At 43.3% G+C, this 14,968-nt stretch overlaps 1 protein-coding gene across 2 annotated transcripts in view; it reads left to right on the top strand.

Moving 5' to 3' along the window:
- Positions 1–14,968, top strand: part of SPAG5 (sperm associated antigen 5) — a 184,872-nt gene that overhangs the window by 67,487 nt on the left and 102,417 nt on the right. For both annotated transcript variants that reach the window (XM_073616771.1, XM_073616770.1), the window contains exons 8-10: positions 4,703–4,837; positions 5,813–5,932; positions 14,835–14,927. In XM_073616771.1, the coding sequence (XP_073472872.1) occupies positions 4,703–4,837; positions 5,813–5,932; positions 14,835–14,927 (348 nt within the window). The remainder of the gene's footprint in view (positions 1–4,702; positions 4,838–5,812; positions 5,933–14,834; positions 14,928–14,968) is intronic.

Raw genomic sequence — 14,968 nt, 5'->3', positions numbered from 1 at the left:
CGGGGTGGCCAAAAAAGACTGAGATACATATAGTGGAGGAGAGTAAAATGAATCCAAATAAATTTTTTAGATACTGTACATGAACAGTAAAAAGGCAAAATCAGAGCACATAGCTCCCTTAAAAGACGAGGATGATTATGGATGACACAGAAGGCAACTGTACTAAATGCCTTCTTTTCCTCAGTTTTTACACCGGAAAATGAGGGGTATATTGACTGCGACAATACTGTTAGTGACACATCACAGGGCATACCCTCGTGGCTAACTGAAACTGTAGTCAAGGAAAGACTAGATAAACTTAAAGCGGAGTTCCACCCTAAAGTGGAACTTCCGCTCATCGGATTCCTCCCCCCTTCCGGTGTCACAATTGGCACCTTTCAGGGGGGAGGGGGGTGCAGATACCTGTATAATACAGGTATCTGCACCCACTTCCGGGTATAGCTAGCCGCAGACTCCCCGCCCACCCCCGTTGTGTTGTGGGAATTACACAGTTCCCACAACACAACAGGGACCAGTGTAGACGCGCAGCGCGACTCGCGCATGCGCAGTAGGGAACTGGCCAGTGAAGCCGCAACGCTTCACTTCCCGATTCCCTCAGTGAGAATGGCGGCGGCAGCACCCGAGGATCGAGGGACAGTTCGGCCTCGGGTGCCGACATCGCTGGACCCCAGGACAGGTAAGTGTCCTTATTTTAAAAGTCAGCAGCTGCAGTATTTGCAGCTGCTGACATCTAAAAAAAATTTTTTTAGCGAAACTCCGCTTTAATACAAATAAATCACTAGGACCAGATGGCTTACCCTCACGAATCCTCAGAGAACTCAGGTTATAGCCAGACCATTGTTCCTGATCTTTTGTGGACAGCATACTGACAGGATTTGTACCAGCTGATTGCTAGTATTCAAAAAAGGACAGACAAATCTTTGGAAACTACAGGCCAGTTAGCCTAACATCAATGGTAAGTAAATTATTGGAGTGGATGATAAGGGACTATATTCAAAAATTTACTGAGGGGGGGAAAAAAATATAGTTATCAGCATGGGTTTACGAAAGGTCATTCTGTTAACATTCTATGAGGATGTGAGCTGCCATCTAGATAGGGGACGGCCTCTGGATTTTTAAAGGCATTCAGTACAGTCCCCCATAAGCACTTAATCTACAAGCTGAGGTCCGCAGGTATGGACCATAAGGTTTTTCTTAGGTAAAACTTTACAGGGGCGTATCCAAAGGGTAGTGGTAAATAATGTATACTCAGACTGGTCTGGAGTGGTAAGCGGTGCTACCCGAAGGTTCTGTCTTGGGACTAATTCTATTCAATTTATTCATAAATGATATAGAGCAGTGGTCATCAACCCTGTCCTCAGGGCCCACTAACATGCCAGATTTTATGTATTACCTTGGGGAGATGCAGACTAGAATACTGCAATCACTGAGCATGCAAATTATATCACCTGTTATGTATTTCAGTTATCTTGCAAACTTGGCCTGTTAGTGGGCCCTGAAGACAGGGTTGATGACCACTGATAGAGGACGGGATAAATGGCTCAATCTCAGTTTTTTGTGGACGACTCAAAAATAAGCAGGGCAATAACTTCACATCAGGATATAGAAATTTTACAGAAAGACCTGAAAAAAATAATGGAGTGGGCCAATGCATGGCAAATGAGGTTTAATGTGGAGAAATGTTAAGTAATGCACTTGGGGGCAAAAAACCTAAATGTAAACCACTCACTACAGGGAGAACCGCTGGGGAAATCAAGGATGGAGAGAGATCTGAGGGTCCTGGTAGATGAGATTGAGCAATAGCATGTAATGTCAAGCTGCAGCTACCAAAGCTGGCAGAATATGGGCATGCATAAAAAAAAAAAAAAAAAAAGGTATATTCCAGGGATAAAACTATAATCCTACCACTTTATAAAACTCTAGTTAGACCACAAATGGAGTATTCTGTCCAATTCTGGTCACCAGTCCTCAGAAGGCATTTGCTGTAACTGGAGAGACCCCAAAGAGGGGCAACAAAACTAATAAGGGGACTGGAGTACCTCGACTATGAGGAGCGACTGCAAACACTAAATCTATTCTCGCTGGAGAAATGACGCTTGCAAGGATAGCGATTTTATAAATACCTCAATGGCAATCCCAGCATAGGAAAAAAGGATTCAGTCTCAAGGAGTGTAAGAGGTCATGGGGCCACACTATGAGATTGGAGGAGAAGCTGTTTAATGTTAAACTGCACAGGGTTTTTTTCACTCAGAATGCTAATTTGTAGTCCTGTGAGCCTCCAGGTAATTGACCAAATCTGGTGTCCAAAATAGTATATCTTTGCAAATGATCAGCTGCTAACGTTACGCATGTCTCATAACCATGCAAAATAGTTAAACCAAATTGTACACACGCTGCGCTTATCAAAATAAAAAAGAAATTTCCACTAAAATATGAATAAAGTGATATTGTGCTTAACATATCCAAAATCTATGAATACTATACGTTAATGTGCAATAAATTTCACTGAATGAATAAATAGGTAAAAGTGCTCCAATAAGCCTGTGTATTGCAAATATTCCACAAAGCTTGTGCAATTTTCAAACATTAATAGATAATTCAACACAAACATCCATGCGATTTAGTGTTGCATCCAAGCATATCAGTACTGCATCTATGCAATATGGTGTTAGTGCAATGTTCGAACAATAAAAAGTTAAAAAATACAAAAAACGCATCCATGCGATTTGGTGCTACATCCATGTGATTCTATTCAATTCAGTGCTGTGTTGCTGTGCAATGATTAAATTAACAGTCCGATTTAGTGTTGCATCCATGCATTTCAGTGCTGCATCTATGCAATATGGTGTTAGTGCAATGTTCAAACAATAAAAAGTTAAAAAAATACAAAAAACCGCATCCATGCGATTTGGTGTTGCATCCATGTGATTCTATGCAATTCAGCGCTGTGTTGCTGTGCAATGATCAAATTAACAGTCCACAGATATTCCACAATCCATTCATGTGTTATGGTGAACACAAACTAAAGTGCTGTGCGCTCATACAAGTGCCCCCCCCCCAGGTGATAGCCCCTCACCTTAGGGTGTGCGACCTTGCAATTAAGCTTGGTCAGAATGCGCCTTAGAACCTCTCTGGGTTCGATGTTATATGCAGGGTCCTGGATAGATTTGCACTGGTGCCTCTGTTCCTCTCAGCAGTCCCGTTTGTAGCTCAATATATCAAAATAAAAAGGACTTCATGGTGCAGTATGTACTAAATTTATTAAAATCATAAACAAATCCCGCAATGGGTACTCACAGTAACAAGGCGCTTAAGGGCGCCACACTAAAACAGCAGAGACGAACGGGCAACAGCGGCCGGTATGGGGTGGCGTGCTAATCTGTCCCAACAGGTTGTATGTATAACGTTCCGTATAACACGGCGTGCTAATCTGTCCCAACAGGTTGTATGTATAACGCTCCGTATAACACGGAAATTTCTTATTTTTTATTTTGATAAGCGCAGCGTGTGTACAACAGGGTTTTTTCACTGTCGGGGCAATAAGGATGTGGAACTCTCTTCCACAATTGGTGGTGGCTGCGGGGCGTGTGGATGTTTTTAAGAGACTCTTTGATGTGCATCTTAAAGGACACAACATACAGGGATATGGGAAATAATTATAGATACTGACACATGTGCACCTACACAGGTTGAACTAGATGGACTATTGTCTTTTATTCAACCTTCCCTACTATATAACCATGCATGAAAAAGATTAGTCCAAGCTGATTTGTCCTGTGCTATTATTTAGCAAGGCAGTAAACAAACATGGCATGAATGCCAGGGGGCTTTTTACAGCAATGCTTTAGCCTACAACAAAACATGCGCCTGTCAGAGCTGCTAACTAAACCTCAGGTCTATTCGTAACTAACAGGCTCCCCAAAACAGGCAGCACATGTTCCTTTTTACTGTTCGGTCAGCCTCATTCACTCATAGCAATGTAAGTTGACACTGCAGTCTGCACACTATGGCCCATTCAAACAAATGCAGACTGCAGCTACCTACGAAGCTCTGTTCTTAAATGGGTAACTCCACTTTCATTGGAAACAAAAGACAAATAAAAAAAAAAAAAAGTACTGCTATATGGTAAGTTGGAGGCGTTTTGTACACAGATGGTATACCAAATGCCCCCAGAAATGTACTTTCCTGCTTGTGTGATTTGGCTTACTGATTTTCCCAGAAGTCTGCACTAATATACAAGTCCGGTATTAGACATCCCCTGCAATAAAATTGTAATTTTTGGTGAGATACTCCCAAAGAGAAATCGTCTAAAGGGATGCAGACCCTGCCACTTTCCTCATTGGAACCCTGCAAGAGCAGCAGCTGATTATTATAAAACCACTGCCATTAGATTCACTGTGCCCATGGATACAGAGAAGCAAACGGCTATTTTTTTTAGAATGACAAAGTTTTTAAAATCCTTGCAATGTACTTGGATCACCCAGAGGGGACAACAAAAGTGGTATTAAGCGTTAACAATATTGATGTTCTAAAATTAAATTGTATGCTGTGAATATAAATCTCCTTTTTAATACGCCTTTAAAGGGAAGTGGCACTTTACATTAATAAAGCAGCAAAGCACCAAATACACCTAAATTGATTCATTTACTTGTGATCTTGCATTGCTTGGAGTTCTTAATTCTTTATTTTTATTTCATTTAAGGTAAGCTGCACTCATTCTCTACTTGCGGATTACATGACATCTCTGTCTAAGATGAGAAAGAAGATGGAAAACAATGAACTTGAAAAAGAGGAAATGAAAGCTCGTATGGAGGAGGCCCAACTTGCAAAAAAAGCGGTATATCCTCTCCTAGGGGTTGGCGTTCCATAACATTCATAAACTACTTATGAGACTAAAAAGCACTTAATAGTGCCTTTGCTTAAGTGTATGGGGTTTTTTTTTTCCCTCTTTCTTTCTTTGGTCCTTGAAAGTCCTTCCTGGCTGTCTACTGTATCTTACTATTTGTATATCACAATGAGAGGTGGCCTTATTGGTTAATAGAAAGAAGTGGAGGGTATGGGGCAGCCTTTGACATTCGAAAAGTGTTGAAAATGTCCCTGTTAAAAAAAAAACAGGCATTTATTACCCTGCTCTCATCCTTCATCTCACGCCCACCTCTCAGATATAAGTCCTTGCTAATTCACATACTAAACGCTGGCAAGATGTGCATCTCCGGTAACTGAGAAAAAAATTACCTTTCCGACACTCTAGCAGTGGTTTGATAGAGTGAGGGATTTTCAGACCATGGGCACCTTATTGTGGTTCTTGGAGATAAATCTGCAGACCGGGCTAAGAAATGGAAAGAATTTTAAATGCTCATCCCAATATAAATAATGCAACTAGGAGGTTAATGCTTCTGCCTCAGATTGTAATCCCCCCCCCCCCCCCCCACTCCAAATTTCCTGCAGTACCTATATTTCCCCCTGCATGTGTCTGGGGATTTGCCCCTGATAAAAAAAAAAAAAAAAAAAAAAAAAATTGAAAAGTTTTGCCAAAGACATGATATCTTTTCCAACCGCCTATGACAGATTATACTGATGGGATGGTATGTATACATGGATTGTATTCCATTTTGTGTATGCTTGTATGCCATTTTGTGTGTGCTTGGAAAGTTTGTTTTTTTCATTTATTAATGCCTGTCTCTTGCTGTTTTGGTGAATCTTTCCGAATAAATAAAAAAAGGAAAAAAAAAAACAAAACAGGAATTTGCTGAATATACAGACTGACCTATTTACTTTGAAACCACGTAATTTGTTGTTTTGCTATATGTAGGCAGATCAGTGTCTGGAGGATCTTGAAATTCATTCTTCAGCGGTCATTGCTCAGCTTCGCAGAGATCTAGAATCTGAAAGGAAAATGTGTGAGGCTGTCAGAGAAGCAAAAGAACAGCAGGTAAGTTTCAATAAGTCTATAGGGCAAAGACATTTTCCATGTTTGCTGAAAACTTGGCTTTGAGCCCCTTATCAGATTTAAGAGTTAAAGTGATTGTAAAGGTTAATTTCTTATCGTTCATCACGGGACACAGAGCCATAGTAGTTACAATGTGGGTTATAGGCCACCTTCAGGTGATGGACACTGGCACGCCCTAAATTAAAAAGTGCACTCCCTATATAACCCCTCCCACTGGTGGGAGTACCTCAGTTTTTTTGCCAGTGTCTAAGGTGTTGGTCATGAGTAAAGATGTGCTGTTCTGAGCTTCTGAGCTCCACTGGAGCAATCCTTGCTGGGGCTAGCCATGCAGCCGGATCCATTCAAAGTGTCTTTTTTGGCCGAATTGAATGGTACTCGGGCCTCGTGTCCGAAGAAACGAGGTTTTGCCTGTTAACGCTTCTCTTTTAGACAGCTGGACCTCGGGATCCAGTACTTTTTGGTATTAAGGCCATAAAGTTTTACTGGCGGTGGTGCTATTACAGGTCCAGGATTGTGGGTTTCCTCGAGGATCCCCAGCTCCTGAAGGTTTAACGGAACCCACCGTGAAGGGTGAAGATTGGGTCTGTTGGTTTACCACAGAAAACCCTGCGGCGGGAAAGGTAAGTGGAGTTTTTCTAAGAAATTTGTCATCACTGGGCGCTGTATAGAGCACTTACGTCTCATGCTTCTCAGAGAGCCCACAATGTGTCCAGAAAACAGCAGTTTTCTCTTCGGTCGGCAGCAGACCTCCTCATCTGGGGGATGTGCTGTTTTTTCTTCAGGGAAGGAGTGCTTCAAAAAAAGGAAGCGCAAACAGCAGGGAAAAATCGTGGGTGCGTGTTATACGCCGATCCCCGCTAATTGTGATCTATCGGAGCGATCGCTGCCGACATTCGCATAGCGTGTAGTTTTAAATATAGTTCGGAGGGACTCGGCGCTGAACGAGCGCCGCCGAGATACACATAGCCGAGTGTTCTCGGCTCTTCTCGGGGGCCGTTCAGTCACGCCCAGTCCCGCCGTTGGACCTGTGTTATGTCCATCGTAGGGACTGGGCGTGACTGTGAGCGGCAACGAGAAGAGCCGAGAACACTCGGCTATGTGTATCTCGGCTCCACCCAGTCCCTCCGAACTCTGCGGCGCCATATTTAAAACTACACGCTTTGTGTATATCGCCGGCGATCTGTCCAAGCATGTAATGGACACTGGGGGCAAGGCTGCACTGGACACTGGGGGCAAGGCTGCACTGGACACTGGGGGCAAGGCTGCACTGGACACTGGGGGCAAGGCTGCACTGGACACTGGGGGCAAGGCTGCACTGGACACTGGGGGCAAGGCTGCACTGGACACTGGGGGCAAGGCTGCACTGGACACTGGGGGCAAGGCTGCACTGGACACTGGGGGCAAGGCTGCACTGGACACTGGGGCAAGGCTACGCTGACAAGGCTGCAGATGGACACGATAAGGCTGCATTGATGGGCATTTAAATGTAAGTTGTTTTTTTCTCCTTAAACTTTACTCCTAAAAGTTTTTTTCCTTAAAATTCCCTCCTAAACTTGGGGTGCGTGTTATACGCCGATAAATACTATAACTATAAGGAGTTCTTTTTTTTCCTCCAACCATTCTAAGTTTGGAGCAAAAAATTGATGCTTTAATCGCATCCCAGAGTGGGACTAAGCATAACGTGTCCCAATCCATTGCTCAGGACCCTCATGCTGAGGTACAAGGAGCGAGAGATGACGAATTTCTCTCAAGGGACCAGGAAGAGGCTGATGTCCGAAGAACCTAATATGAAAGGATCAGGTTCACAGGAAAGGTGGTTGGTACAGTCTCTCACTGAATTGGTCTGCTCCACATTTTTACTGCCAATAAGCGCAGTCAATCGATGAGCCCACTTCTGGTTTGGGTTCACTAAAGCCTCCTCAATCTGTTCATGCTTTTCCTATCCATTCATGGCTAAAAAAGCTTATGTATTCTGAGTTGGGAGCACCCAGATAAAGTTTTTTTTCCTCCAAAAAAGTTTTCAATACTTTATCCTATGGAGAAAGAGTTCCATAAGAAATGGGGATTTCCAGCAGTTGACGCTGCTATATCCTCTGTACCTGACTTATCCAGTAGACAATGCTCATATGCTAAAGGATCCAACAGATAAGAAGTTGAAATTCCTTTTTTAAAGCTATATTTCGCTCGCAGGTTCAGCCTGCGCGATCAGAGTATCTCATCCTTAAAGGACCAGTTTATGGAGGTACTCAAGATTATTCCTGATCAGTAGGCCCAAGATTTGGCCGGGATATCAGAAGCATTGTGTTTTACAGTAGACGCTATGAAAGATTCTATTCTCCAGGTCTCACGGCTCATGCAAGGGCTGGTACATGTGCGTAGAATCCTATGGTTGATAAATTGGTCAGCTAAAGCGCCATGCAAAAGCTCTTGGCCAGTTTCCCATTTCATGGTGAACGGTTATTTGGAGACGCTCTGGATAGGTATATCCAAAGAATTTCTAATAGGAAAAGTTCCCTTTTTACCAGTTAAAAAGAAGTTTAAGCATTTTTTTCTTTTAAAACATGCTTCTTCGGTGCCAGGGGCATCAGCCTCCCGGTAGTCATAACGGCCTCCTTCGTCAGGTTCAAGAGGTAACCATCAGGGTCAGTCCCAGGGCCAAAAGAGGACCCGGGGGAGGAAACCCACAAAACAAAATACTAAAGCCTCTTTATGAAGGGGCACCCCCGCTCGCTCAAGTGGGGGGAATGGCTTCTACAGTTTTCAAGGGTCTGGCAGGAACAATGTCAAGACAGATGGGCGGCTTCCTCAATATCTCTAGGTTACAAACTAGAGTTCTGAGGGTTCCCGTCGCCTCGTTTTCTCAGATCAAACGTTTCCCGAGATCCAGTGAAAAAAAGTCTCTTTCTAGCTTTGGCTCATCTCTTGTCTCAGAGTGATATCAGTGGTCCCCATGGAAGAGCAACGATTGGGGTTTTTATTCAAACCTTTTCACAGTTCCAAAACCAAACGGGGAAGTCGGACCCATTTTAGATCTAAAGATCTAAACCGGTTTTTGAATATGCTTTCTTTTCGTATGGAGTCAATCCAGTCAGTAGTCTTCATCCTACAAGGGGGAGAACTTCTGGCGTCAATCGACATCAGGGATGCTTTTCTCCATGTGCTGATTTTCCCCGCTCACCAGAAATTTCTACGCTTTAAGGTAGAAAATCTTCATTTCCAGTTGGCAGCTCTGCCTTCGGTCTAGCTACTGCGCCTCGAGTGTTTACAAAGGTCCTGGCTCCTCCTTTAACCATGTTAGGGGCTCAAGGTATAACGATACTAGCCTACTTAGGCAATCTACTCTTGATAGATCAATCGGTAGCCCGCTTAAAACCAAAGTTTGGTCACCGCAGTCAGCAACTTGGAATACCTAGGTTGGATTCTCAACCTATAAAAATCCTCCCTAAAACCATCAAGGAGATTGAAGTACTTGGGGCTGATCATAGATACAGCTCAGAAGAGGGTGTTTTTGCCCCAGCAAAGGATCATTTCCATAAGGAAACTGATTCAGTTGATCAAAACAAAGAAGAATCCTTCTATTTGACTTTGCATGAAATTGTTGGGAAAGATGGCTTGTTTCGAGTTCGTTCCTTATGCGCAGTTTCATTCAAGACTGCTGCAAAACTTTATCCTGTCAACTTGGAACAAGAAGGTCCACGCTCTGGACTTCCCAATGCGTTTATCCCCCAAAGTGCGTCAGAGCGCCTCAATTGGTGGTTGATATCCAAGATTCAAAAACGAAAATCCTTTCTACCAGTTACTTGGAAGGTGGTAACAGGTGCCAGCCTTCTGGGCTGGGGAGCAGTCCTGGAAGAAGTGTCTGCCCAAGGGAAATGGTCCAAATCAGAGATGACCTTTCCCATCAATATTCTAGAGATTCGGGCAGTATGCCTGGCCCTGGAGGCCTGGACGCTCAGGCTACGGAATTGTCCTGCCAGAATCCAATCTGACAATGCCACAGCTGTGGCCTATATCAATCACCAAGGGGGCACGAGAAGTCGTGCAGCCCAGAGAGAGGTGAATCGTATTTTATCTTGGGGAAAACAACATTCCTTGCCCATCAGCAATTTTCATTCCAGGGATAGAGAATGGGCAGGTGGACTACTTTGAGTCGCCAACAATTTGTTCCCAGGAGAATGGTCCCTTCATCCTGACATCTTTCTGTCAATATGCCAGAAATGGGGAGTTCCGGACGTGGATCTGATTGCGTCCAGGTTGAACAACTAGATCGACCACTTTGTGACAAGGGATCCGAAGGCATACGGAACAGATGCCTTGGTTTTCCGTGGGATCAGTTTTTCACTGATCTATGCGTTCCCTCCTGTTCTGCTTCTTCCGCACCTTCTCGCAGGATGAAGCAAGAAGGGAAGGAGGTGATTCCCGTGGCCCAAGAGATCTTGGTTTGCCAAGATCGTAAAAATGGCGGTAGGGGACCCTTGGACCCTACCGCTATGGCCAGACTTTCTTTTGTTAGGTCCGGTATTCCATCCTACCTTTACAAATGCTAAATTTAGCAGTTTGGCTATTGAGACCCACATTCTAAAAGATCGTGGGCTATTAGCTTCAGTAGTTTCTACTTGATTAATGCTAGGAATTCGGCCTCCGGAGTCATATACTATAGAATCTGAAAGGCATATGTCTCCTGGTGTGAATCCAGCGTTGGCACCCCAGGAAATGTGTCATAGGTAGGATCCTTGAATTCCTACAGATAGTACTCAAGGCCAGCTTCATTTCTAATCCTGTCAAGGCCAGATGTCAGCTTTATCTGTGTTTTTTCAACGACCACTTGCTTCACTCTCTCTGGTTCATTAAACTTTATTCAGGGTAACGCAGATTAATCCTCCAATCAGGTCACCCCTGAACCCTTGGGACTTAAATTTAGTCCTGTCAGCTTTACAGAAGCAGCCTTTTGACCCAATACGAGATATTCCCTTGCTTCTCTTGACAAGGAAAAATAATTTTCTTGGTTGCCATATCTTCTGCAGGAAGAATATCAGAGTTGGTTGCTCTTTCTTGTAAAGAGCCATATTGGTTTATTCATAAGGATGAGGTTGCATTGCGGCCTCATCCTGAATTCCTACTGAAGGTAGTATCGGTTTTTCATTTAAACCAGGATATTGTTCTGCCTTAATTTTTTTCTAGAACCTCGTTCTGTGGAAGAAAGGTCACTACATTCTCTTGATGTGGTGAGAGCGGTCAAAGTCTGTTGAAAGTGTCCGCTCAGATTCAGATTCATAAAACAGATGTTTTGTTCGTGTTGCCAGACGATCCTAAAAGAGGACAGGCAGCGTCGAAATCTACTTTTTTCTAAATGGATTCGTCAAGTGATTGTTCATATTAAAGCGCACTTCTCCAGGGCTGTTAGTGCTTCTTGGGCAGTGCATCACCAAGCCTCCATGGCTCAGATCTGCAAGGCCACAAATTGGTCTTCAGTCCATACACTTACCAGATTCTATCAAGTAGATGTAAAAGATCATGAGGATATCTCCTTTGGGCGCAGTGTACTGCAGGCTGCAGTATAAGTCCTTTAGTCTCTTGGTGCCCTACTTTTGTTGTCTCCCTCCCTTCAGTTGGCATTGCTATGGGACATCCCACATAGTAACCACTATGGCTCTGCCTCCCGTGATGTACGATAAGCAAATAGGATTTTTATAACAGCTTACCTGTAAAATCCTTTTCTTTTGAAGTACATCACGGGACCCAGAGGTCCCTCCCTTTTTGGTATACACATGTATTGCTTCGCTACAAAACTGAGGTACTCCCACCAGTGGGAGGTGTTATATAGGGAGTGCATTTTTTAATTTAGGGCATGCCAATGTCCATCACCTGTGTCCCGTGATGTACTTCAAAGAAAAGGATTTTACAGGTAAGCTGTTAATTTTTTTTTTTTTTACATAACAAGCATGCCTTCTTCCTTTTTTATTTTATTTTTTTTTTATAAAATATTTTTTATTGAGAAATTTTGCCATCTTATACAACAGTACAAAAATAACCCCCTTCCCCACTCCCCGCCCCCCCCCCTACTTTCATGCCCCTCACTTGTTACCATCTTTCATTCGCGCCCAACCCCCCCCCCCCCCCTATCCAATCCCATCTCCATATATATACTTCACCTCTAGCCATAATTTCCACAATCTCTCATATTTCTTAATATTTCTCCTCTTACTGTATGTAAATTTCTCCTTCCATATCATATCTTTCATAACTTTCATCCTTTCTTCCGCCATCGGAGGGATTTTTGCTCCAATTTTTGGATCCACTTCTGTGCAATCAGCTTTCTTGCTTGAAACAGACATCTAGTTATTGCGGTCTCTGTCTCCTCAAAAAACATTCCTTTCTAGAAGCCCCAAAACACATGTCTTGGCCTCCTATGTCTAGAGATGTCCCAAATACAGAATTTATTTTATTAACGATTTCCCTCCGATACTGGTGTAATTTGGGGTATCTTCAGACCATATGCACCAAATTTCCCTTTACATCCCCGCACCTTGGGTATTTCGTATCTAGTCTTCTTCCAAACAAACAACTTTAGGGGCGCGTAGCATGATCTGTGTACCAAAAATAAGTGGGATACAATCTGGAAGGGTGGTAATGAGACCGTGGGCCCCAATGCCAGTATTCGACTCCTTTGCTCCTCAGTTATTTGTCCAATATCCTCCTCCCATTTACCCCTATTAGAAATCAGCCCCTTAGAGATCCTAGCATTAACCCCCTTTCAGAGAGAGGGCATCTCACTCCACTCTAATGTCCAGGGCATGTCTGACCTGCAGGCTGACCTGCAGGTACCTGTAAAAAGACCGGTTTGGGACAGCATATTCCTCCTTTATCTCTTGAAATGATTTCAGTTCACCTGCTCGATACAGTTGTGCCAAACAATGAATACCACTTTGTTCCCATTTCTCAATTTTCCCCATCACCTTAAGTTCCTTTTAAGTTTTTATTATCCCATAAGGGGGAAAATTCAGAAAACCCATTATAGCCCAGCAGGGCCTTAACGGTTTCCCAGCTCTTTACCATCAGTTGTACTGTAGGACACTTGGAGCAAAGAGTCCGCCTCAACTGCCTCCACTACTATATCATGACTAGTGTCTACCATTGCCAGTCCCCCTCCAACCCCCCCCCCCCCCCACTGGTAGGTTACTTCCTCTCATATGCTGCATTTGTGCCGCCAATAAATGATTTCTCGGGTGTGGTAAGTTAGCCCTCCTTCCTCTCTCGGTAGCTGCAACGTTCACAGGCGGATTCTGGCTGAACCGTTTTTTAAAATCAGCTCTCTAAAAATACTGTCAATTTTTTTGAACCAGTGCTTTGGAACCCAAACTGGGGAGTTTTGCAACAGGTACAAAATCTGTTGTATCCAAACCATTTAATTAAATTACAACGGCCAGCCAGTGATAGAGGAAGCCAGCTCCAAACCCGGCATTTGTGTTTTAATTTTGTCATAAGTGGGACTGTATTGCTAGCCATATATTGGCTCGGGTCTCTGTGCAAGGGTTTTGCACAGAGCGGCCCCGGCTCCTGTGTCACTGGATTTGATTGACAGCAGCAGGAGCCAATGGCTCCTGCTGCTATCAATCTATCCAATTAGGACCCGAGACAGCGGCTGGAGCTGCTGGCCTTGTCCTTGACGCTGAAACGATCGGGTTCAGGTAAGTAAAAGGGGGGCTCTGTGGGGCTGCTGCATCACAGAAGGTTTTTCACCTAAATGCATAGAAAGATGTTTTTACATGACTACTGCTTGTGGCTATAGATGCCAGCATTAGTCATTGTGTTCTGCTGGCTGGGAAGGCTACTCACCGGCAGAATACAATATGTGGACGCTACTCCAGGGATTTCCCTATTCACACTGAATGTGTTGATGGGTAAATCGAGCGATTTTCTTTTCTTGTCTTTCACCCCTGGTGGAAGGAAACCAAATCAAATCTTCTATGGCTTGTGTTAGACCTTGTTCTCACTTTTTAAAATAAGTTTAAAGCGCATCAAAAATGCTCCCCAAACACTCCATGCGTGTTTGACACATTAAAAACACCCCCAGGTTCCTATGGAGCAGTACCATAGACTGGAATGGAAGGAGTTGAGATGCTTCAACTTTCAAATTCAACTTGTAGTTTCAGCTTTACAGCGAAGCAATACAAAAACTTCATGTTTTGATAATGTGAACAGCTTATTTGAGGGGCATTAGTGTGAACAAGGCCTTAAAGTCTAGAGTAAAGGTTGGCTATCTGTTCACAACTGAATCTCCCTTTTAGATGGAGGGTATGTATAAAGCTTGATCTACTTGAGGCTGTTTTTACTGAAGTCACTCTATGAATCAACTTCAGTACAACCAGCCTGTTGGGTTCTTTATTTTTTTATTTTTTTTGCACAAATACTGCCACAGACTATAGCCGGCAGCAGTTATGATTGTATTCTGACGGTGGGGAAACCTCCTGGGGACGCTATTGATTGGAGAATCAAGCTAATTTTTTCTCTCTTTAGATTTTTTTTATCAGCAAGAGCTCAACTAGGAAAGGTTGTCGCGCAAAATAGCTAAATTGATATATGGGAACTGCTGCCCTTACAAATACACTCACCTAGGTGGGCTGTAGAGATTAAAGGATAAAATTAGTAGGCGTGGCGCTGTTCTTAAATCCTAGGATTTTTGGAGTGCTCCAAATTCACAATCCTAACCAGTGACTTGTATATCTAAACAATCTTGAGTATGTTATAAAAAATGACTGGTGCTAAACATAATTATTGTGCTAACAGTGCAATCACTGTAGTAGTTGTAGTTGTACATGCTGTAATACTGTATGCATATAGATGCTTTTTTTATGAATGTAAAGTGTTTTATTTTCTCCTAAAGTCGTCTTACAATGAAGAGCTAGTAGAATTTGTTCGCAGAGCTCGTTCTGTTTCATCTGAAGTGGAAGATGACCGAACTCAGCTCTTGATTCAGGTAATGAGTAGCCAGACTGTTTTAACATGTTTTCTCCTTTT

This window comes from Aquarana catesbeiana, linkage group LG02 (assembly GCF_042186555.1).
Source record: "Aquarana catesbeiana isolate 2022-GZ linkage group LG02, ASM4218655v1, whole genome shotgun sequence".
Classification (NCBI taxonomy): Eukaryota; Metazoa; Chordata; class Amphibia; order Anura; family Ranidae; genus Aquarana; species Aquarana catesbeiana.
This window is presented reverse-complemented; position numbering and strand designations above follow the sequence as displayed.